The sequence below is a fragment of the Myotis myotis genome, unplaced genomic scaffold (genome assembly GCF_014108235.1).
Source record: "Myotis myotis isolate mMyoMyo1 unplaced genomic scaffold, mMyoMyo1.p scaffold_m19_p_2, whole genome shotgun sequence".
NCBI classification, from domain to species: domain Eukaryota; kingdom Metazoa; phylum Chordata; class Mammalia; order Chiroptera; family Vespertilionidae; genus Myotis; species Myotis myotis.
The window spans coordinates 174,677,668-174,701,813 of NW_023416324.1; the positions used below are offsets into that span (position 1 = coordinate 174,677,668).

A 24,146-nucleotide genomic window follows, 5' to 3' on the forward strand; every position below is an offset into this window, starting at 1 on the left:
TAGTCTGGTGAAGGCCTGGGAGGGGCTAGTATGGGGTGGAGGGGGTAATGGGGAACAAAACAAAGGGGACATCTGTAATACTATCAATAATAAAGATAAGTTAAAAAAATAATGTCCTCCTCACCCTGCTTGGGCTTTGATTCCCCAGGCAGGCTGCATTCCCACCCAGAGCGCAGGCCATGCCCATGCATGAATGTCCTCACCTCACTCAGGTTCTGACCTCATACTGGACCACCTTCCTATACAGATGGCCCCCTTGCCTTGTTAGGTTCTGACACCCTGCTTGAACATCTCCCATCTTGAATAATTAGGTTTAAAACACCTGCTTGAAAGGATTGAAGGTAGCATGACCCTGAGTATGCCCATGGGCATGTGTGACATGAGAATGCCATCCATTGTATGAATAAATATGGAACAAAGTTGAGAACAGCGATCTGGAGAGATGTGAGAAGTCTAGGGACCCAGATACCTCTGTTCTTGCCCCATCTCTGCACACACAGAGGTATCTGAACCTAAGCAAGACACTTATCATCTTTCTGCCTCAAGCTCCAGTTCTGTAAAATGGGAATAACTCATCAAAATCCACTTAACGGATTATGGAGAAGACAAGGGCAAAGGAGAACATTAGTGAAAGCGTTCCTCGGTGTTAAAAATGCTGTAGCATGGGTTGACAAATATTTAATTTAGGGTTTCAAAGGCCTCTCTATATACAGTAAAGCAGAAATCCAAACCATCCATTTATTTAACATAAAGAAAATGAAACCTAGAATTACCAACAGGACATGACCTATACATATTATTAGAATGGGCTTAAATTGCATGATTTCTACCTTACCCCATGTAACTCAGCAGGTGCCAGGCAGTCTCATGCTGCGCTCCTGCAAGCACACTTTCTGATGCTTGGCTCAGCAGATGAGGGCTGTGGATGGCCCTCCTGGGGCAATCATCTTGATGATGGCCTGGAGTGTTTGTACACGTGGTAGTCTATGTGTCTCCAGAGGAGGCCCCAGGCTGCCGCCCCCTCATTCCATCCATGAAAATGACACCCTTTGGATCCACAGCTCTTTACAGTTCACAAAAATATTTGTTCAGCTTACACGGGGCTTTGTTTCATTTAATCCTTCCAACTACCCAAAGAAGCAGGCAAGACAAATTGGGTTACACCCGTTTTATGGATAAGGATAATTTGCTCAGGAGAGGTTGACTTGCCCAAGATGCCATTAGTGGGAGAGCTGTGCTAATTCCAGTGCATGACTTTTCCACGTTTTTTTCTTATTAATTTAACAAACAACTTCACTGACCACCCAGCGTGTCAGCCAATGCCAGGTACTCCTACTCATCAGCCTGCTCTCCTGAGAGCTTGTTCAAACCCCCTACCTCCCACCCTGCCCCATGCAATTGATGAGTTTTAAGTGACGGAATGAACAAAACCATCGAGCAGGTCACACGAGGAGCTGAGCGGTAGTACAGCCTGACAGTGAAGGTTGCACTCTAGAACCAGACTGGCCCGGATCCCAGTCCTGCCACCCACTATGTCAACTTCCTGTTTCCTCATCTGTGAAATGGGAATAACAGGTTTGTGAAGATGGACTGAGTGAGTGTGGGCAAAGCACTTAGAAAAGTCCCTATTGCACAGTAAGAGCTCAATAAATATTTAGTACTGTCATTATTCCTTAGCATTGTCTTAAAAGGAAACAAGGTGAGGTTTAAAAACAAAAAGGTTCCCTTTACTAATAAACCTGTTCCTTAGGTCCCTAAGCTTTCAAGACTGGCCCAGAAAAAGGAGTCCTTCCTTGTTTGGGCAGGGCGGGCAGCCCCTTGCCGAGTTTGCGCACCATCCTCCCTAGCCTTGTCTCCACCTGCACTGTGCTGACCCCGTGCCCTTAGGACTGGATTTTGATTATGACCTTCTGGCTGGTTTCTTGGTTTATCCCCTTTTCCTCTTCCAATATTATTCTCTACTTTTTCTCAAATAATCTCCCCCAAATACTCATTTCTCAAGCACTTTTATTGAGCACATGTCTATAGGCTAGGCACTGTAGATGCTGTGATGAGCTGCCCGGACGCCCTTTCAGGAATGGACTTGCTGCCTTAGCTGCAGAGTGCTGATGGCAAAGTCCTTAGCTGTCAGTCCCTTTGGGGGAATTGTCTCAGCTGAAGAAAACTTCCTTTCTCAACTTCACATCTTCTGGTAGCAGCCAGCATTCAAAGACTAGTGAACTCAGCAGATAAAGGCCTGCCTGAGCCATTGCCTCAACTCAGGACAACTCTGCAGAGTTACCCAGCTCCAGAATGTGGGGCTGAGGCTTTAATGCTGCCCATTTTCTCCCTCTGCTCAATCCCGGTATTGGTCCCAGCAGCATATCCCCATAAACACCCTGCATGATGATTTCTTCACACTGCTTCCCAGGGAACCCAACCTGTGGCAGGCACATAAGACACAAAGACGAGCAAGCCATGGTCTGGCCTTCTAGGTTAACAAGGCAAAGTGGGATCTACAACTTTAATAATGGCAAGCAGTTTATAATGTGGGAAGCACTAAGTGCAATGAAGCCCAGTTGGAGGGAGGCTAGGTTGAAGGGAGTCAATGGCTCCAGGTTCAGGGAACCCTAGAGGCCCTTCAGCCAGGTTGTGAACCCAGCCTGCTAGCCCGCTGGGATTTCCCCAGGTTCCATAATCCAGTCTGCATGTTCAGGCTGGTGCAGACCCATAAGCTGATGATGCTGGAGGTGTTGTTTGGCTTGCACCTGTGGACGGGCCAGGCCTAGGCTGTGGAGTGGCTTTTACTAGAATTTTACATTCTAAAATGACAAATTAACCTGGGGCATAGCCAGCAAGGGTAAACGGCACCTTTTCCCCTATTCCATTCTAAAATTTGCCTGGAAAACAGTGAGAACTTAGCCTGATGTCAGCAGGGCAGCTCCAACCTCAGCAGTTGGAAGGACCAGCTTCCCAATGGTTGGGTTATATGGGCTCTCCAGTGTGAAAGGGGTGGCTACTGTGATGGGCAGTCTGTGATCAAGGGTGGCTTCCTACTCATGCATATCAAATTTCTCTCCGCCCTGTGCTTTCTGGAATGGAGTTGACATTGTCTCTATTTTCCCTCAAGACAACTATCTTCTGCCAGCTCTCCTCTTTTAACCTCCAGAAGTTCACCCAAACCTTAATGTAGTCTTTCTCAGCTGCTACAATTCATTTTCTCAAGGCCTGATATGTAGGCCTGTACTGTCATATACAGGCTCTTCCTATTTTGTTCATGGAATCATGACATTGGAAACCAACCTGAAAGAGGTCTTCTTGAGAGCCTGGCAGGGCTGAACAGTCCCAGAGACTGGAAACTTACTCTCAGGAGGCAACCTGAACTATTACAAATTTTCCTTCCTTCGAACCCAAACTTGTCCACCTCTGGAATCACTCAGAAAATCTGCTTTTCCCATGATCGTCCTTCCCTTCAAATCAGACTGGCCACAGACAAAAAAATCACTTTATGAATCACATGCATAATGTGCTTGTCAGCTAATCCTCAACACAATCCTATCAAGAAACCAGGCAGTGGTTTTCAAAAAGGTTAAGTGATTCCTTACACAGCTAGTATTTCTTAGTCTGGTGACTCCTTCTATCACCAGTAATGGCACTGGGACTGATCTTAGGCCCAACTCCAGTGCTCTTTGTATAAAGTCACCTACCTCCAAAAGCAGCAGATTCTGTCAGAGCCCTTCAGCTGCACTCCCACAACTTTAAGGACTTGGGAGAACTCATATCAGGATTCACAAGCTTGTGTGAGGTGAAGGGGCTGAGCCTGGCAAACAGGTAGACACAAATCACACACCAGATGGCCCCTGACTGGCCCATCTGCAGGTCTGAGGTTGGCAGAAGTGATGGGGGTTGTGAGAAGGCTCTTAGGAGCATGAGGATTCACAAAGCCACACACAGTTGGAAGAACCTCTCCTCTGGACTTCTGAAAGGGAGTGAGAGAGGCTGAGGAAGCAGGCTGATTAGTGGCTCTTCTGCTGTTTTCATTCATCCATCACTGCCTGTTCTATAGTAAATCAGCAGAGACTTCCTGTCTTTATTCTCCTTTACTCCAAAAACAGGTATCTCCCTCCACCTACTTGCACTATAATAACCTCACCAGCTGAGTTAACATTCCTTGGTTGAGCTTTGTGACTATAATTCTCCATGAAACCAGCAAGTTGCTTCTGTTGACTGGTTTCCTCCATCATCACGGAGAGCAACACAATGTCTCTATGTCAGTGTCTTCTGTATAACAATTACATATAGCAGCTGAGCCCTCGAGAAGCAATATTTATAAATTCTATTACCTCTGTGAAATGTGGGGAGCTGGACCCCAACAGTGAAACATCCCACCCCACACTTAAGACTGCTTAATTTGAAAACAAAGTGCTCTATTTCTTCCCATTTTCAACTTCTTCCCAGGCCCCTCTTACATGGTTAGAGGGAAAAATAAAGAAACCGCCCAAGCAAAACAGGGACAAAGACAATTTCTCTTCAGACCCTTCTGAAGGTCCAGACCAGAGAAGCAGGGTGAGCCTGGGCCAGAGACCACGGGAGAAAGCAGATGACAAACCATGTCTTAAGCTGCAGGATTACAGAATCAGTTCACTCTCTTAAGCAGTGAGGCCGAGCCCACGCTACAGGGACAAGCACCACAGTGATGTAACACACTGCCCTTCATTCAACAGCCCAGCCCACTGCAAGGTCAGGCAGGTGACCTCTGAGCCCCAGCGGCTTTAGTGATGTCTCCTTCCAGGCTGGTGATGCTATAACCTCCTCTTTGTGATTGATACAAATGTCACAGGAGAATAACAAATCAGAGAGCCCACACCCCTTAACACACTGCAGCCCTGCCAGGGAACAGCAGAGATGAGGCAAGAAGATTTAATTTACACAGCAGCCACTTGGGGCCCAGTCAGAGCTGGGGCAGTGGAGGAACTATAACCCCAGAGGGTACCCTCCTACCCCTTCCACTTAGAAGACCAGTCCTCACAGACCCTAAGATGTGGTTCTCTGGATTGTGCAGAGCATGCTCCAGTCAAAAGGAGAGATTTGGGAATAAGGCTGTCCCCAAAGTCAGGGGAGGTCCGTGGCCTATGTGGTGGCCCAGGGGTCTGGGAGACCAGTCCATGTCCTGGGCATAGCCCTCAGCTTGTTGGGCCTAGAGGAAGCCCTCACGGCGGAACTGTTCCTGGAGAAGAGCACGGTACTGGTCAAATCCCCCCTCGACCCGGGTGACGCCGCCTCCTTCGCACACCCACAACTCCTGGCACACCAGCCTGATGAAGCGCTCATCATGGGATACCAGAATCACGCCACCCTGAAAGACAGGAGACCAGAGGCACTCAGGGGGTTGGGGGGTTAAGGAGTGCTGAGGCCTGGGAAGGAGTGGGCATTATGAAGACACACTCACCCTGAAATTGTTGAGAGCACGGCCAAGAGCCTCAATTGTCTCCATATCCAGGTGGTTTGTGGGTTCATCCAGAATGTAGAAGTTGGGGCTGGAAGGCAGAACCCAGGAAGGTGGATAGTTATGGGGAGTTGGAGAAATCATGAACTCCTCTGATATAAAGACAAGAGAATCATTTTCTACTAGGCTAGAGGGGCACAGGGAGGGCAAGAATTCTAGAAAATAAGGCCTCACCAGGGCATAGTCATCTGAGCAAAGGCTACCCGGCTCTTCTGGCCCCCAGACAAGCTGGCAACAGGGCGCACAGCCAGTTCTCCAGAGATGCCATACCGGCCCAGCTGGTGACGATACTCCTCCTCAGGCCGTCCTGGAATAGGCCCCATTCGATCATGGCCCAACTCCCTCCCTTCACCTTCTCCCCAGCCCCACCTTCAAATACCTCTGTCCTTACACCTAGACTTTGTTGGGCTGCTCAGCACCTCCCCAAGGAGGCCTAACTGTAGGCAGCAGCCCTGGGACTTTCTCCTGAATCCCAAGCCCTAACACACCAGGAAACTTGCGTGACAGCAGCTCCACAGCACTGACGTTCAGGTCCAGCTGTTCCACGTGGTGCTGGCTGAAATAGCCAATCTTCAGATTCCTGCAGTCAGCAATGAAGGTGCAAGAGGGGATGAAAGGCATGACCATAAAGAATGTAGCTACAAGTGTACGGGTAGTTGGAGAGTGAAGGTGTGGGCCCTACCGGTGAGCATGTCTGATGCCTCGAACAGGTGTTAGGTCCCCCATAAGCAGCTTCAGCATGGTAGACTTCCCAGCCCCATTCTCCCCAACCTATAAGAAGAAACATGAGACCTTTAGAGTGTACATGTAGAGGACACAAGGAAAGGAAATGAGAACTGGACTTGGGTAGTCCCAATGACTCTTTCAACAACTAAAATATTTTTCAGAAACTCAAGAGAAAAATGGAGGTAATAAATATGTAAAGAGAGCCTAATACCTGAGTACCTACTAAGTGCTGGGGCTTTAATTCTCCCAATAACCAAGGGAGGTAGACGTTATCTCCATTTTAAAGATGAGAAAACTGTTTAGTAATAAAGCTGGGAAATGGCAGAATCAGGATCTGAAGTCTGACTCTGAAGCCTATACTCTCTCCTCTATGTTCCATGGTTTGAGAAAACTGAGAGCAGAGACGAGCAAGACAGAATACTGCTTCAAGTATTCATAAAGTACCAGATGCCAGGCTTTCTTTTCACCTCTGCAGGGCAGCCCTGCGAGGCTGGAGCATGGGGACAGTATAAATATAGGCAAGTCCTTGGCTCAGGCCCTGTCTCTTGCCCAGTGGACCTCTTTCCCCTGCAACCCGAGGATCTGGGCCAATCCCCAGCATGTGTTGGGGTGGGAGAGTCCCAACTCCTGGAACAGAGAAACAACAACCATACCACACAGATGCGGGATTCAAGATCAGCAGAGACGGAGAGACGGCTGAAGATGACGTGTTTAGGATCATAGTAGAAATCCACCTCATCTAGTTGCAGAATTGGTGGTGAGAACTTCTCAAACCCATCAGGGAACCTGTGGGAGGGAGGGTGGGGGTGAACAGCACTGCAGTGGTCAGAAACAAGAACTTCCAACCAGCCCCTCTGGCCCAGCACTCACTTCATCACTACTTCCAGCTCCTTGTCCACGGGTTTCAGCTCTGGCCTGAGGAAAGAGGGGGCACTCTAGATGTATGACTTTCATGTGTTCCATCACACAAGAAATATATGCTCAGAGAAAACTTAGAAAAGCTTGTAGTCCCACCACCCAGATAACATTCTTATTTTCGAGGACAGTTTTGTACTACATAACAAGTTTAACAACAGACCACATACATGAGGGTGGTCCCATAAGGTTATAATGGAGCTGAAATTCCTATCACCTAGTCACATCAGAGCCAAGTCATAATGTCATAGCACAATGTCTGTGGTGATGCTGGTATAAATAAGCCTACTGCACTGCCAGCTGTATAAAATACAGCACATGTAATTATGTACAGCACATAATACTTGATAATGATAATAAATGACTATGCTACTTATATACTTTTCGTTGTAAATATCCTTTGTCTACTGCATCTCTCTCATTTTTTAATACGTATTTTTATTGATTTCAGAGAGTGAGGTAGAAACATCAATGATGAGAGAAAATCATTGATCAGCTGCCTCCTGCATGCCCCCTACTGGGGATCAAGCCCGAAATCCAGGCATATGCCCTGACCGGGAACTGAACTGTGACCTCCTGGTTCATGGGTTGATGCTCAACCACTGAGCCATACCAGCTGGGTTTTACTGTAACTTTTATGTTTAGTTACACAAATAGTTACCATTGTATTACAAATGCCTACAGTATTCAGCGAAATAACATGCCGTACAGACCTGTAGACTAGGAGCAATAGGCTATAACGTACTGCCTAGGTGTGTAGTGGGCTATACCATCTAGGTGGGTGCACTCTATGATGTTCGCACAATGACAAAATTGCCCAACAACACATCTCAGAACGTATCCTTGACATTAAGCAGCACATGACTGTACATTCCTTTAGTTTACTAAATGCTGGAAAAAAATAGTGTTATTCTTTTTGCAGCTTTTTGACCTTCTAGTTAACATATCATGATGTACGTTTCAATGTCATAAAAATCCTAAGTCTTATGATTTTAGGCTCTCCAACACCAGCACTTCTAGAAATGTTTCAAGATTAGCAAAACAAAAACAAAACAAAAAGATTCAACCTTCAATGTTCACCACCCTTAGTCATTAAGAAATGCAAATCAAAACCACAATGAGATAACATGCCACACCCACTAGGGTAGCTAAAATTAAAGATGATAACCAGCCAGAGCGGCTCAGGTAGTTGAGTGTGTGCACTGAAAGAAAAGGTTGCCCGCTGATCCCAGGTCAGGGCACATACCTGGGCTGTGGGTTTGGGGCACATACAGAAGGCAACCCATTGATGTTTCTCTCTCACCATTCCTCTCAAAGCATGTCCTCATGTGAGTATTAAAAAAAAAAAAAAAAAGACAGCCCAGCTGGTGTGACTCAGTGGTTGAGCTTTAGCCTATGAAGCAGAAGGTCACAGTTCAATTCCGGTCAGGGCATATGTCCAGGGTGTGGGCTCAATCCCCAGTGTGAGGCTTGCAGGAGGCAGCTGATCAATGATTTTTCTCTCATCGGTGATGTTTCTATCTCTTTCTCCCTCTCCTTTCCTCTCTGAAACCAAGAAAAATATGTATTTTTTAAAAAGTTAAACATAGAATTACCATATAACCCAGCAACTCCACTCCTAGGTATGCATCCAAGAGAATAGAAAACATATGTCCACACAACTAGTACACAAATGTTCATAGCAGCATTATTCATAAGGGCCAAAAGGAGAAAACATAAATGTCCATCAACTGATGCATCAATAAGCAAAATATGGTATTATCCATACAATGGAATATTATCTGTCATAAAAAGGAATGAAGTACTATGTGCTAGTACAGAGATGACCCTCAAAAACATTATGCTAAGCAAAAGAAGCCAGACACAAGGGTCGCATTGTATGATTTCCATTTATATTAAATGTTCAGCATAAACAAATATACACAAACAGAAAGCAGATTAGTGGTTACTAGGGCCTGGGGACAAGATTAACTCTTTGAGAACAGTATAAAACTTCTTTCTTTCTTGCGGGGGAGGAAGTTCAAGTTGATTTCTAGAAAATGGGGGGGCCTATAATGGGAGGGCAAGGATGGCCTGCAAAATGAGGCCAGAAATTAAGAGAACAGGAGTCAGGGCCATTGGACATTGTACTCACAGCTTCTCCAGCATCTTGAGTTTACTCTGTACTTGAGAGGCTCTGTTGGCATTGTAGCGGAAACGGTCAATGAAAACCTGCGGGTGGATGAGTGTAGGCATTGGTCAGGCTCCCTCACTCCCTGCAAATCTAATACCCACGAGATGGGGCCCTCAGCCCTGCTGGCTCCACACCTGGATATGCTGGCGATACTGCTGCTGTGCCTCATATTCACGCTGCTGGTTGAGTAGTCGCTCCTGCTTGCTTTTGATAAAGGTCTCAAAGTCTCCCCGGTAGCCATCTAGCCGCTGGCTGTGCAGGTGGATGATGTCTGTGGCTATGGCATTCAGGAAGTTTCGGTCGTGGGAGACGACCAGAATTGTGGAGGGCCACGTCTGAGGGGTCACAGGACAGCAGGCCCAGTTTGGGAGGGCAGTCAGCACCCAGCCCCTAGATGTCTTGGAGGCAGACTTCCCCCAAACCTACTCTGGCACCTATAGGCACTCACCTGCAGGTAATTCTCCAGCCATAGGATGGCCCTTACATCCAGCATGTTTGTGGGTTCTAAAAAAGTGAACACATTTGGGATTGAAGGGCTAGAGATGTAGGAACTTGGGTGTTGCCACCTTTCCCCACCCTGAAGTTAGGGTGTCACATTTCAAACTTACCGTCTAACAGCAGAAGATCTGGCCTATGGAGAAAAAGAATGCAAAGCTTGAGGATTTAGCTCAGAGATCCATTTCAAACCCCTAACTGCCAAGGCCCATCCTCCATAATATCCACATACAGGCCCAGAAGACTCACCTAGCAAACAGGGCCCGGGCCAGGGCCAGTCTCATCCTCCAGCCACCTGAGAACTCCCTAAAGAAAGGAAGAGCCGCATGAGAGGTGGGTGCTCACCAGCACAGGGGCAGAGCCAACAGTATTCACAGTCAAGAATGGCAAGGGCCACTCACCGGGTGGGCTGCTGCTGCATTTTAGGGGTAAAGCCAAGTCCAGCAAGAATGACTGATGCCCTAGAAGTGAAGAACCCAGTTGGAACAGGTAACAGAAGGGAAAGGTGAAATGTGAAGAAAGGGGGAATTTCAAATACCTGGCAGGTGCCTTGTCAGCCTCAATCTCCTCCAGTTTGGCATAGATTTCTGCCAGCTGTGCAGCTTCTGAGCCCTCGGCCCTGGGAAGGAAATGGAGGGCAGAGCAATCAGCCTGAGTAGGGGCAGTCCGAGAGGATGTCCTGCACCGCATGCTGTTGGAAAGCAGACCACTGGCTGCCCTGTTGCTGGGACAAGAACAGAGTACAGGAAGGACGTGCTCACAGCATTGAGGACCTTGGGCACTGTGGAAGGAACAAGGGCTTGAGAGTGCTAAGTTCTAAGCTCTCCTGCTCACTAGGATGGGCATGTGAATTTTGGATTATGACACTATGGCAGGCACTCTGTGAAGGACAGCTGCACAGAGCCTTCACCTGCCAGCAGCAACCTGGGCACTGAGCTCCCGCTCTCGCTGCAGGAGGTCTTCTCGTACAGTGTCACTCTCCAGCACACTCTGCAGGGCAGGGGTGTCATCTCCAGCAACCTCCTGCTCTACGTGCAGCAGGGAAATATGGGCTGGGACTCGCAGGCTCCGGGTGGCCAGCATCTTCAACAGTGTTGTCTTCCCCAGCCCATTCCGGCCCACTAGCCCATAGCGGCGGCCCCATGCCAGGTTCACATCTGCACCAGCCAGCAGCACCCTGCAGGGGCAGCAGGAAGAAGACAAAGGGTGCTCTAGACATCGGTGTACTGCAAGTTTAACAACAGAAACCTAATATTACTTTTAGCCCCATTTAATCTCTCCAAATTCTCCTTTATTTGGAAAAAGAGAAACATCACACCCCCCACTGCCACTCCCTCACCTATCGCCAAAAGACACGTCAAAGTTCTCAATTCGCACATCGTAGGATTTGTTTTTGCCAGATGATTCCAACCGACTCTCCTTTCTGCTGCCTGCCTGGCTGGCTGATGCCTCTTCCAAGACTCTTTTAAAAGAAGAAATGGATGGCTTTTGGCACTCCCAACCACCCTTTCATCCCTGTAGAGACTGTTCTGCTCTCTTAACCCTTTTTGCTAAACTCACAGAGGGTTGCTGGTCTTGAGTGTGTCCTTCTCTGAACGTTTCTCCTGCTTTGCCTTTAGTCGAGCCTCAGCCTTCTCTAGCTTCTTTGCATTCACTGTCTGAGGGTCCAAACAAAACCATTTCACCCTCAGGTGTAGGCTCAGAGAGAGCAACTCAAGTTTACCCTTTCAATTTATCCACGATGAACAGAATTAGATTCAGAAATCCCCCAGAAAGATATTCCAGTATTTAGAGACCGTCAACTCCTACCCCAACCATACACAGCCCCCTCCCTTTCGTCCTCCTCCTCACCGAGGACTGTTCCCTCTTCAGCAGCCCTGGAAGGTTGGTGCCACAGTCTGTAGATGAGAAGAAAAGCAGTCACCTTCTCCCTGAGGGAAGGGAAACTAATATTTTGAGTAACTAATATAAGCCAGACACAAAGCTGATAGGCAACTCTAACACGAGCATGCAGTTGGTTAGTAAGTCACAAAATAGGGGGTGGGAGTGGGTGAACCCAAGTTTGTCCAGCTCCAAAGCCCATATGCTTCATACCATTGCCAAGAGCTTGGAGAACCCTCCAACCCTACTCCCTGCATCAATGGGCTCTTTTGCCTTCAGTAAAGACATCAACTAGCTTCTACAATCTTGTCCTATGGAAAAGAGGTGCCGGGAGTTCTGAGCTCCAGGAGGCAGGCGGCCGGGGCCTCGCGGCGGAGGACAGGAGCGGGTAGCTAGTCAACCTCCCCTCATTCTCACCGTAGTTCTCCGTGATCTTTGACAACTGGATGGGGGCGTCCAGCAGCACCTGGCTGTTTCCCTGGCTCTGCGGCTCAGCCCTGCACGGCAGGGACGGCAAGCGCAGTTAGGGGGGAGGACAAAGCTCCTGGGCCATCAGACCTGACTCCCTCCTGCCTCCCGACCGACCCTCCCCCCCTCCCCACACGCCCCCCGCCACGTACAGGCGCAGAGTGTTGTACATGCGCTGGCACACGGCTCTGATGCCCGCGTCATCCTTGCTGTCCCCGGACACCTCTTGCAACAGTTCCCCCACAGCTTCCACCAGGTCGTCCACGGACTCGAAGTCCGCGCTGCCGCTGTGCAAGACGCCTGGGCGGGGCGGGGCAGGTCCAGGAAGGCACGGGGCAGGGTGGGCACACAAGCAGTTTAACCCCGGGACCGCGACCCGAGTCCGGGCTCCGGACCCATCCCGCCCTCGGGACAAGAGGTCACACAGAGGAGAGGCCCAGCAGCGGCCCCGGCCCTGCCCTCCCTTAGTCTTTCCCACCCGACTTCCCCTTTGGCCTCCCCAGCCCGCGGATTCGGTTGGGCTCACCGGTTACGTAGTCGAAGACCTGTCCGTCAATTTCGGGAAACTCGCTCCGCAGGATTTCAGCGCAAGTCGCCATGTTACAGTCCGGCTCCCTTCCGCGCAGTCGCGGTGAGACCCCGGCCAAGGCCCACCCCTGCCCTTCCCCCAAAGCGCGTCCCTCCTTGCATGGCGCATGCGTAGTGGTGACATAAGTAAAGCGTGGATTGCGCCGAACCCGGTGGGCGGGGCCGAAAGAACCGTGCGCGAGCACCACTGTGTCTACGCCAGAGCTGCTCTCTGCGCTTGCGCAACGCCTTTTCCGCTGAGAAATTAGCCGCACGTGCGGCCCTCGCTGCCTTCTGGGAGGTGGAGATCCGGAAGGCGGAGAGCTCGAATGTCCAAGGTTCAGCGGGTGGGAACCGCGCGAGAGACCGGCGGTGGGTCCGGCACACTGGTCTTGCCAGTCTGCACGCCTGAGCGGGTCCATTTTGGAGCCAGCCGAGATGTTTGCTGACTCACGCTGGTTCCCGAGCTTTCAGAAGCCCCCTGCGCAGTTCTGTGCAGCCGCGGTTATTATGGTTCCCAACCTTTATGGGCTGGTCTCAGCCTGGAAGCTCGCCTGCTCTGCTCGTGTCTTGCAACTCAATACAAGTTATGCCTATTCCACCACCCCAGGGCACAGCCTCACTCTGCCAGAGGGCGAGAAAACCAGGTGAACACGGCCTGTGTAAATTCATTGATATTCTCTAATTCTACCTAAACCTAAAGCAGACTTCTCTGCGGCCTGAATCTCAGTAAGTAACTCTAAGGACTACTTCCTTTCCCGGATTCTCTCAGAAGTTAATGATGCTACTGCTTTACATTTAATGTGAACACTTTTCCAATCCTGCTCTAAAATTACATTAATTCATCCTTGTGAGGAATCAGTCAATCCTAATATTTAAAATAAATCTATAGAAGCTATTAGAGCTTATAACCACATTATAGGAAACACTGGGAAAGAGAAATTCGGAGGAGGGAAACTATGTACTGTACAGAAATATCTGGTTTCTTCAACATTGCAAGAACTGAGCAGAACCTGTGGTTTATAAAATTTAAGAAGCATTCACCTACTACAATGGACCTTGTTTGGATCCAGATGCAAACTGTAAAAATTTTATAGGACACTTGAATTAGGTATGTACACAGATTGGACATGCTATCCATGAACCGGCCATGAGTTGATTGTTGAAATTGGATGATGGGACATGAGCGTTCATTTCATTTTGCTACTTCTGTTTTTTTGAAACTTTTTAATAGATTTTTTAGATTCAAAAAGGCTGAAACCAAGCAAGGAAAAACTGGTGAGGGTAAATCTGCTCTTTTATCTGCCTAAAGCTAGGAGTGAATTAGAGAAAGAATCTCTACCCTTAGGGACCTGGGGCCAGGTGGGGCTGCTGGCCCTTGAAGCTGTTTTCTTCTCAGAGAAGACAGGAGACCTGGGGTGAACACAAATCAGGATTAGGGACTGGATGGCCTTGGAGGGGCCTAACAGTTGAGACCAAGACAAGGGAAGAAGCCTTGAGAGAGGTCAAAACAGAAAATTGTACTCAAAGCAGGTAGTGTAAGACATAGGAAGAGCCGTCCCACCAGTTCCCATCCCCCCTGCATCGACACAGCCAGCTACTCCACTCTACATAGTTTATTGGGTCTAACTGGACAAAGTCACACGTGTACAAAATGAAGCTCACACTATCCCAAAGCAGAATAGGGATTGAGGGCTAGGGATCCATTACTAGCTGTTGGGGGAGCTCTGAGGTGAAGGGCAGCCAACCCTCCCACTTGAGAGATGTGGCCACAGGGGAGGGGAGGAGAAGCCCACCTGACTTTGGTCACAGAACTCATCGAGCCTGGCATTGGGCCAAGACAGACGGATGGAGAAACAGGAGCCCCACAAACCACCTTGCCCAGGGAGCCCAGGGACAGCTCCACCTGTCCTACTTGCGATGTGGTTGGTCCAGACCTAGACTCAGGGGCTGGTGCAAAGGAAAGGCAGCAAAGCAGGAGGGAGGAGACACTGATGTGTGGTGGCCGGGGCACTTGGACTTGTGGAAGAGGGTGGGTGGGTGGGTGGGGAGGCGGGCTAGCTGCCACTAGGCAGCTAGCAGCGTGTCTCATAGATGCCACTTCGGCCAATGTAGCGCACCCATTTGATGACATCGTGGTCGCTGTAGTTCAGCTTCGGTTCAAACACCTTCAAGTAGCGCACCTTGAGGCCAGAGGGCGCGAATGGCACCTGGGCAAGGGACAGCTCGTTAGGAATGTGGCCTTCCAGTCAGTCTCTCTCTTCTGGGAAGTTCTGTAGCCCCGCCCTACCTTTACCTCCTTACTACAGGTGATTGAATGATTAGTGTCCTGAAAGAAGTCAGGGTAGTGAGGGGGTCCTCTAAAAGGTTACTAAAGAATAAAGCATATCCAAGAGTAACCAGTAATCATTTGGGTTTGAAGTCAGGCCCTGCCTGTGATAACTTGAATCAATTCCTTTAATCTGCAGAAAGCAGCAACCAAAGACCTGACTTAGAACATCTCAATATTATGGACTTAAAAAATAAGGTGGAGAAAATTGTATGTCTAACATATAATTTGCACAAAGCAAAGTCAGCCCATTTTCCTGTCTGAAAGTAAACTTTGTATCTTATTTGGCATTCAAGCAATCTAAAGCTTTCCAAAGAATTATCTTACAACAAGCCAAAAGAAGGTAAAGATTTTTGTTAGTGTGAATAGCAATTTTAGTTGGAAGCCTGAAGGGGGAAGAAATGGCTCTATGAATTAAAGTCACTTCCCCTCTCAAGGCCTCAGTTTGCTCATCTGCAGGTAGTAGGTATAAAGATTGATCTGAATGACTTCCAAGATCTTTCCCAGCATACCCTGTTATGGCTCTCGGCCCCTCCTCCACCATACCTCAAAGTTCATGGAAATGGGGGGTCGGGCCCACTTCTTCTTGTCATTGGTGGGCAGCAGCTCAATCTCTGCGCTGATCTGCGATTCCTTCATGCCTGCCATGCGCTTGATCCTAGGAACACAGGAGCCATGGGCAGCAAGTGCTGCTGGAAGCTTGGAGGAATTTCGAAGGGGGCGGGGAGGAAAGAACCCAGGAGCTTGTGGGAGGTGTTAGGACAAGACAATGCAGTGAGGACCTTGATTACCACTTGCTACGGAACCTTGGGCCTGCTGTTCCTTTAGCACTGTGGGCTGCAGGTTCTGCTGAGATACATGGTCGTGCCATCCCTTACTGTTTACTTCACAGACATGGGAAAACGTTAAAGCATCCTGATAAATAAGTGTAGGCGTGCACCCAAGTGCAAACAGGTGGCACATTCACATAGGTACAGGGTGAGAGCAAGTAGAAGCTCCTGGAGAAGCAAATAGGCAATCCCCTCCCTCCCCGAATAAAACACATACACACTCAGAGGACGAACAGTAAAACTGAGTAAGAGGGTACATCGAGGCTTCTTAAGCCCTGTTGTGTCCTCATGAAGGAAAGACTCACTTCCACACGATGGCGTTCTCACTGGCCTTGTACTTGGCCTTCCCCTTCATGCAGATCACCTGCACCCCACTTGTGTTCAACGGGGTTGGGATCCTCACCTAGAAGTAACACCCCTGTCAGGGAGCTCTGTCAAACCCTGACATCAGCTGCTTTTATTCCCGAAGACAAGTGCTGCTTCCTCCCCAAGTCCCTTGTCCTCACCTCAATCTTCTGAGCCAGGAGTGAGGGCTTGAAGTTGGACTTGATGACCACCTTGACTTCAAGCTTGGTGCGCCCCACTTCCCGCACCAGTGGGATCACCCGGAAAGGAAGGATGATGTCCTTGGTGGTGCGATACCTTTAGGAGTAGAGAGCAAGGTTGGCATAGCAGAGTGTGTCCTCTTTCCTCTCCCCACTTTTTGCCCTTGCCTCCTCACATCCCAATGGCACCTCATGAGCTCAAACTCTCCATCTGGTGGGATGAAGCTGATGCTGCGTTCAGAGTCAAACTTGCTGAGTCGCACACATTGGTGGAAGGTGCAGTCATCAATGGCAATTGATTGCTTCCCGCTGCAAGAAGGGGCACAAAGTGTCATAGGTACAGGGGAGTGGCAGGAGAGATTTAGGCTGGAAGGCTACCCCACCCACAAAGGCTTTCAGAGCCTGGGTGAGGTTTCCACTATACACTATCAAAAGCTGTCAGGAAAGGAAGACCTATGTAATACTTTCAACAATAAAGGTTAAAAAAAAAAAACCCCAAACCTGTCAGAATACAGCTTTCTGACTTAGGGGTCCCTGCCCCATGATTAGGGATCTGTGGGAGCTTTGCAAGCTCATCATCTCTTGAGTGCTCTGCTGCTTAGGACCTAGAGGTTTCAGGTACACTGGGCAGAGGCCAGCAGAGGCCATCAGTATATACTGAAAAGCCTCGGTCCTGGGGACCAAATAAAGGGGCCTACTCTCTGAGTAGGATGACGGCAATTCCCTCATCTTGCTTAACACATTTTGTACCGCTCAGGAGTTTTCTCGTGTTTCGCGCGCCATCTGTTAAGGACCGCTCACGAGTGTTCTCGTTTTTCACGCCCATGGAAAAAGGACCGAATCTAGATACTTACGTAAATTTTGGTCCCTCTTCATAGAGGAAAATGTTTTACGCAGTACCATACATTAAAAAAGTACTAGGAACTTTAATTGTTTAATTGTTTTTGTAAATAAAAATGTTATAATTATTGAAAAACAACACCTAAAGTGCATTATGATGATTTAAATAACATGCAGTTTGCCCAGAAACGTGTGGTCCCTGGCGTATGTCTTAGAGATTTCTATGTGGTACGCAATGTGTTAAGCACAGATGTCAAGAGCAACTAGCCAAGTACATCCTTGGGAAGAGGGAGTCTGCAATACTACAGAAATTTCCAGAAAGAATTTGTGATTCACCAGGCCCCCCTCAACCCTCCAAGGTCCACCCACTCCCACCAGCTCCCCTGACTCAGGCACCTCTTGCTTGTTTCATCTGCTGTGCCTTTGCCCTGCTTCTCAATTACAATCTTGTCATTCATCCCAAACTTGCACTCAGGCATGCCACTCAGGTAGCTCTTCATCACCACCCGCCCCGACACATGGGCGCTCAGCACCTGCCCTGGTGATGGACAGACAAATGGAAAAGCTGATCAGGACCAGGACCTTGCCCCAGTTCCCCTCCAGCTTTGCCATGAGAGGGCTCTCACCCTGCGGGGACATGAGGAGGTTCACACTCTCCAGCACATCCAGGAACAGCTCATTCCGGCGATACTTGATGCCCTCCCGCCGCCAACCAATCTGCCCAGTCACCTGGCTGGTGATCTGGGATTGTTCTTCTTTTGTCTACATGGAAATAGAGACAAACAGCAATGGCCTCACTCCTCTCCACTTTTAATCATCCTGTCTGTATCCCCACTCCATCCTCATCCCTCTTTCCTTCTAAGTCCCGCCCTGAAACCCATCTTCCCCCAGAGGCCCAGTGGGGCAGGACTTAGAGAAAGGGAGCAAAGCTGCCAGGGTAGAAGTTGAGGGAATACCTTACCTGATGCTGGAGGCCACAGGACCAATGTAGAGCCCACAGGAAGCCGTAGGGTAGCGCAGATGGGAAGAGACAGGCAGAAAAGAAGGCTATGAGGCCTGGATCCTAGAGGAGGGTCCAAACTCTCTCCTCCTGAGGAACCAAGGCCTCCAAAGCAACCCCCATTCTTCCTTCCCCCAGTGTAGAAGGAAACTGCTTGATCTGTATTCCTAGTAACAGAGATGCTGAGTCAGTTGCACCTCGGTTGGGAGAGGGCCACATGGGAAAATAAGCCTGCAGTCATAGCAGAAAGATCAGACCAGCACTTCCTGTCAAAGGCAGCTTCATGAGTCAGCTAGGACAAGGCTCAGGGCCCAGCTGGGATAAAGGGGTTGGGATCCACCCGGACTGTAGCTGTATAATTCGAATACCTGGCTCTTGATGCCCTGCTGGGTAATGAAGGTTTTCAGCGCGCCTGTCTCTGAGTTCTGTGGATAGCCAAAGTCCAGGATCTCTGCAAAAGGAAGGGAACCATCAGATCCTGGAGAAAGCTGAAGGCTCCTTCATTCCTGTCCCTTCCTTGGCCTAGACATGTCTAGCCAACAGGCCCAGAAGGGTGTGGGATCACCTGCAGTAAAGTCTTCTAGCTTTGTAGTATTTATTCTGGGATTTGTTCTTCATAAGAAAATGTCATATTTTGCCCTGGCTGCTGTGGCTCAGCTGGTAGAGCACCATCCTGTGCACCAAAAGGTCCCTGGTTCAATTCCTGGTCAGGGCACATGCCCAGGTTCTGGGTTCAGTCCCTGGGGTTGGGATGCATATGGGAGGCTACCGAACAATGTTTCTTTCTCACATTTATGTCTCTCTCTTTCTCCTCCCTTCCTCTCTCTAAAATGTCAGATTTTATCAAATGGAGAAAATCAGTAGAAGAGTCACGTGGTCAGTGGGTGAGAGGTCAAGAAGCACTGAGCCTTAGAAAATGGAGAGATGTTGGGAAGGTGGAATGACTCTGTTCACTTAAATCATACCCTACAGAGGAGCCAAGGTAACAATGCAATGCACTTGAGGGGCCTATAATACCTCACCCTCCTCCAGGCTCTGAGGCAGGTGTTGAGATGGAAAGCTGGAGGGACAGTCATGAACTAAGGTCCAAACCACAAAGGTAAGAGGGTGAAAAGTGCTTACTGTAGGAGTCCCAGCCACCAAATCCCAGTCAGGTTCCCAGCCCCATGAAAGACCTCCTCTACTCACTAGTGCCTGTTTCTGTGTTCTACTTCAGAGCAGACTTTAGGTCTGGATTTGGATTAGCCTTCCCAGGGCTCAAAAGACCACATAGTCAGGAAAGAAAGTTCAGAAGGCACTGGAGCTTCAGACCTGCTCCCACCTCCAGGCCAGGCCCCATCAGGTTCATCCCCACCCTAGGCTCACCACTCCGCCAGTCTCACCATCCAGCAGCTCATATATGAGCACAAAATTGTTCTTGATGTTCTCCTCGCTGATCTTGCCAAAGTAGGCAGCCATTACGTCACACATCTTATAGAGGAATTCGAAGACCATGGCAGCGTTGACATTCTGCTTGGTGACAGCTGCCAGCCAGATGTTGGACCGCTTAACATGGAAGAAACTGGTGCGAGCGATGTTGGTGACAGGGCTGCGCACCTGTTGCCGGGCGTGGATAACATTGACCCGAAAAGCGTCCACGGCATTCCTCCTGAGGAAAAGGGCAGACGGGCTGCTCAGTACTCAGGCAAACCTCACTCTACAGGGATCAATCACAGCTACTAACAGATCCCCACTTCACTGCTGAAGTCTGACACATACTCTAAAGTGCCATGATAGGAAGACAGATGTAAACTGAATAAAGTGAGGTCGGTCCATCAAGTTTAGGGATGCCCCCAATTTCCCAGCTACCACTTCTCTAGCTTCTCAGTGAGCTCCAGGCCCACATGAGAGAGACCCAGTCTTCGCACTAGTAATCCCACCAATGGGGAAGGCTGGCTCCCCCACAAGTTAGACAAAGCCTGCATGACTTCAGAGGAGGCTCTAATCTACTGAGGGAGAAGCACCAAGGAGCTGTGGAGCTGGGCCACCCATTTCTGCCTGGGATCCAATTCCAGGGCAAGCTCAGGGAATGAAAAAGGATGAAGAAAACAATGATGGGGGGACAGGACACCCCACCCACCGGTGCCTGAGCGGCAGCTTAACAGGCTGCTTACCTATTGCTACAGCAGCCAATGAGATGGGATGAGAGAAATGACGCCAGCAAGAAGAGGAGAGTGACAGCAACGAGAGAGAGGGTTAGACACACAACACACTGGGGTAGGCAGCACACACCATGAGGTAAAAACAGACAACAGGCAAGGGGTGGAGAGCACGGCAAGGCATGCATGATGGTGTATGCCCTGGCCTTGGCTTAACCAGGTCCATGCAGGGCTGGAGCAGGGTGCGGATGGGTGTAGCCAGCCAGGCTCAGGCAAGCCAGGTGTTGCCACATCTCTAGCTCATGCCCCACCACCAGCCAGTGGACAAATAGCCACAAAGGCCAGTCCATCAGCCTAGGAGCCAAAAGCCAACGAGCTGGGGCACTGCAGCAAGCCCACTCTTTGATGTCTATCCCCAAGATCTTTGAGGAAGGAAAATAGGGCCTAAGAAAACAAACCGAGGAGCCTAGCCTCATTAGACTGCTGAGGCTGGGCCATGTCCTCAGGAAAGAACAGCAGCATGCAGGATGGGGCAGAGTGAAAAGGAAGGCTGTGCCCACTTGTAAGGTCTGTGGGACCCAGAACAAGACGCTATTCTGGGTCTCCTCTGATAGGTCAGGGAGTGCCTTTCCTTCCGTGACCCAGGGAGGGCCTCAGTGCTCACAATCTCTCCTCTAGGAATGGCCCAGAGGAACTGAAAACAGCTGAGTCAGCAGCCTGCCTCTTTCTGAGAAAGGGAGTGGAAGAGGATTTGGCAGCCTGGAAAGGCTTTCAAAAGAATCCAGTGAAGGTTCTCGTCAGGAGAAGGGCTTTTAAAAGCAAGACTTAGATGGATTAGTACCTCCAGCCTGGCCACTAACTCCACCCAGGAGACGTCTCCCTCCTCCTCAAAGGAGGAATCAACCTGCCCAGGCAAAAGCACTCATCCCAGCAACCAGGTCTATCACTAAGGGAAACAGGAGGCAGGAAAGGCAGCAGTTCCTAGGACAGTGAGGGCCCCGTCATTCCACAGGTCCCCCCTGGGGGCCAGCACTGGTTGCCAGGCCAATACTACCAGACCTCATGGGAGCCAGGCCATACATGCTGAGCTTCCATGATGCAGAAGGGGTGGGGGTTGGGGTGGGGGTGGTCCAAGTCAAGTGACTGAGAGGAACAGACCTAATCCTGCATGCTGGGGAGGAGGGACGGAGGTGGGGCACAGCTGGCTCAGCCAGGGGACTCACCCGATGTCATCTCGGTAGACCCGGGAGATGAGCACCTCCCCCTTGTGATTATAGATGAATAAGCCTCCAATCATGGCGGCAGCTCAGTCTCCACAGCCCATCGCTCTGAGAACAGACCTAGGACAGGCAGAGGCAGGGTAAGGAAGGCCTCAGAACCCCTGCCCACATCCACCGTGGGGCTGTGCAGGTCACAATCTGTGTTTTTTTTTCCTGACTCAAACCTCCAGCAAGTGACCCTGCAGCCCTTGCAGGCATGCTCCTCCCCTTAGCCAGGCTCCAGTTCCTGTTTATCCCACACTGGACGGGAGAAAGAAATGGTGAGGGACTTGGGCCCAGGATACTAAGGCCATTTTGATCCTCCCTTTTCTGGGGCTGAGCCCAGAGAGTGGCCCCGCCCCCTCTTCACAGAACTGAGCTCAGCAAGGATCCTTTTCCGACTCTCAGGCTCTCACAGGGAGTCCACGGGAAGGCCTGCCCGTGGCTGCTGAAATGGTGGCAGCAGGAATGGTGGCAGCAAGGACTCCCGTGGGGCAGGCCTGGGGCTCAGGGACAGCCCAGGAGCACCAAGTCTCAGTCTACACTACCCTCCGAGAAGGGGCAGGGCCTGAATCTAGGCATTCCCTGGAAGGGTGTGCAGGGTGGGCGGAGGAGGAAAGAAGGGGCGGCCTTAGGCCCTGACTGACTAGTAGACCCCAGTGTGGATCCAGCCTCCCCCAGGCAGTCAGATAAGCAGGCGAAAGGGCAGAGGAGAAAGGTCCCGGCCCTGCAGACGACACTTACACGACCCAAGCTGCTTAGTAGTTATTCTTGGCGACCTCCCCGCCTTTCAAAAAGGGAGGCTCCCTCTCAGCTCCCAAGTACAATAAAAATAAGGCGGGGGGGGGGGGGGAGTGGGGGGAATGCAGGTCCGAAAAGTTAAAGAGATCCTTCCAGCGGGAATTCTGCGATTCCAGACCCACTTCCGGCCTGGGTGCCTACATGTGAGGGGCAGGATGCCCAGACTATCCAATTATTCGGGTCAAACTATCGCAGGCTGTTGGCGAGGGCAAAAAGGGTTCGTTTAGTTCTAGATGTCCCGGCTGAGCCCTGGTGTTCATTGCACAGGGGGTAGTTCAGCAGGCTTTTCTAAACTGTAAGATAAAGCCCATTCCTATGGCCACCGAGGTCTCCCAGACTCGGCGAGAGGTCTCCGGAGGTGGCGGACACGACCCAGGCCTCGGTCCCTGCGAGTCCAGGAGGGGAAAGGCAAGATGGAGGTGGAGCCCGGGCAAGGAACCAAGTTCCCAGGCATCAAGGCTCCGGGGGGAGCTCGGGCCCCGGGCAGGCGCGGAATGAATGTTGCCTAAGCGGGGACCCGGGGACCCGGCGGCGGCGGGCAGAATGCTCAGGTGCCCACGGCAGCAGCGGGTGGGGCCCAGGGAGCGGGTTCGGACGGCAAAGGTCGGGGCTTTGCGGAGGAAGGACGGCAGGGGGAGCCCGGCATGGCGACTGGGGGCGCTGGGAGACGGGCCCGCGGCGGGGTCCAGGGGTAGAGGCATGAGGGGACGGAGGATGGGCTTTTGCCCTGGAAGGACGACACCGCGGAAGAAGATGGTTGCGCGGAGTGCGGGGCTGTCACCGGCCTGAGGAATGAGAGCCTCGGGCTGTCACTCCACGGGGGGGGGGGGGGGGGGGAGGCTTGTCACAGGAGGCGACCCGGGGGGTGTCACTGTCCGGGGAGGTGGGGAGACAGTCCTGGCGCCGAGGGGCGGCGTCGAGCGGCAGGGGCGCTGTCGCCGCCCCAGGGAGGGGGCGCCGCGCGGGGTCCCTGCCCTGGGAGGGTTCTAGTGGATCTCCCTCCCCAGGAAGGCGCAGGGCGGGTCAGGTGGAGGGCGCGCTCTCCGCCCGTCCTGCGACCGCGCCCCGGGCGTCTCCGCCCGCCGTCAGCTCCTCCGGGATCTGAGAGGCTGAGGCCGCTCCCGGGTGTGGGCAGCTTTCCGCCGACGCTGTGCAGGGAAGGCAAGGGCAAAGCTGCCGTTGGGCAGGCGTCCTCCCTCATCCCATGAGGCCAGGCCCCGAGCTTACCTGGTGTCCGCGGCCCCTGCTCCGCCCGCCCGGCCGCTCTCCGGATCCCAAGATGTCCGCCCGCCCCCTGCTCGCCTGCCCGCTGCCTCGGCTTTCACTGCAGTGCTGCGGCCCCGCCCCGGCCTCGGCTGCGCCTGCGCGCCGGTCTCCCGCACGGACTACAAATCCCGTCAGGTCCTCGGGCTTTGTCGCTTACAATTTTAAGCTCTCAAGATTTAGCAAAACTACAACTACCGACTGCCTTCGGGAACCTTCGAAAAGGAGAGTAGGAGTTCCTTGGGGGAGGGCTAGGAGTGGCCTAATCCAGCCTTAGCCGAAAAGCACTTCCCAGCCTATCCGATTCCGCTCGCTTCCTTTCCCCCCCACTGAGCATTCTGGGAATTGTAGTCTCTGAGGTCCCTCCCATTCCTATGTCAGTGTTTCGGAGAGCCTCAGAGGATTACTACCATTAGAAGTCCATCTGTTCA

General features: G+C 50.9%; 2 protein-coding genes across 5 annotated transcripts; both read right to left on the reverse strand.

The window, feature by feature from the left end:
- Nucleotides 1-724: 724 nt before the first annotated feature.
- On the reverse strand, nt 725-14,156 carry ABCF3 (ATP binding cassette subfamily F member 3). 3 transcript variants are annotated; one of them, XM_036352860.1, is made up of 21 exons: nt 12,670-14,156; nt 12,296-12,443; nt 12,093-12,172; nt 11,646-11,692; nt 11,355-11,452; nt 11,134-11,256; nt 10,705-10,971; nt 10,333-10,413; nt 10,196-10,255; nt 10,044-10,100; nt 9,908-9,930; nt 9,748-9,803; nt 9,434-9,634; nt 9,261-9,337; nt 7,082-7,126; nt 6,865-6,997; nt 6,168-6,256; nt 5,974-6,065; nt 5,660-5,792; nt 5,429-5,516; nt 725-5,335 (listed from the first exon to the last, which is right to left on the reverse strand). In XM_036352860.1, exons 1-21 carry the CDS (start codon nt 13,130-13,132, stop codon nt 5,177-5,179), a joined length of 2,520 nt encoding a protein of 839 aa, XP_036208753.1. In that variant the 5' UTR covers nt 13,133-14,156; the 3' UTR covers nt 725-5,176. The 3 variants fall into 3 exon arrangements, with proteins under 3 accessions (XP_036208753.1, XP_036208755.1, XP_036208754.1); XM_036352861.1 differs by lacking the exon at nt 5,660-5,792 and having other exon boundaries at nt 5,192-5,335; XM_036352862.1 differs by lacking the exons at nt 11,134-11,256; nt 11,355-11,452; nt 11,646-11,692; ... (1 more) ...; nt 12,296-12,443; nt 12,670-14,156 and having other exon boundaries at nt 10,674-10,804.
- Nucleotides 14,157-14,311: 155 nt separating this feature from the next.
- AP2M1 (adaptor related protein complex 2 subunit mu 1) lies at nt 14,312-23,834 on the reverse strand. 2 transcript variants are annotated; one of them, XM_036352867.1, is made up of 12 exons: nt 23,680-23,834; nt 21,616-21,732; nt 19,637-19,902; nt 18,623-18,705; nt 18,216-18,221; nt 17,881-18,016; nt 17,651-17,792; nt 16,604-16,723; nt 16,376-16,511; nt 16,175-16,272; nt 15,586-15,697; nt 14,312-14,920 (listed from the first exon to the last, which is right to left on the reverse strand). In XM_036352867.1, the coding sequence occupies exons 2-12, from the start codon at nt 21,687-21,689 to the stop codon at nt 14,786-14,788; spliced, it is 1,308 nt and encodes a 435-aa protein (XP_036208760.1). In that variant the 5' UTR covers nt 21,690-21,732; nt 23,680-23,834; the 3' UTR covers nt 14,312-14,785. The 2 variants fall into 2 exon arrangements, with proteins under 2 accessions (XP_036208760.1, XP_036208761.1); XM_036352868.1 differs by lacking the exon at nt 18,216-18,221.
- Nucleotides 23,835-24,146: the final 312 nt, after the last annotated feature.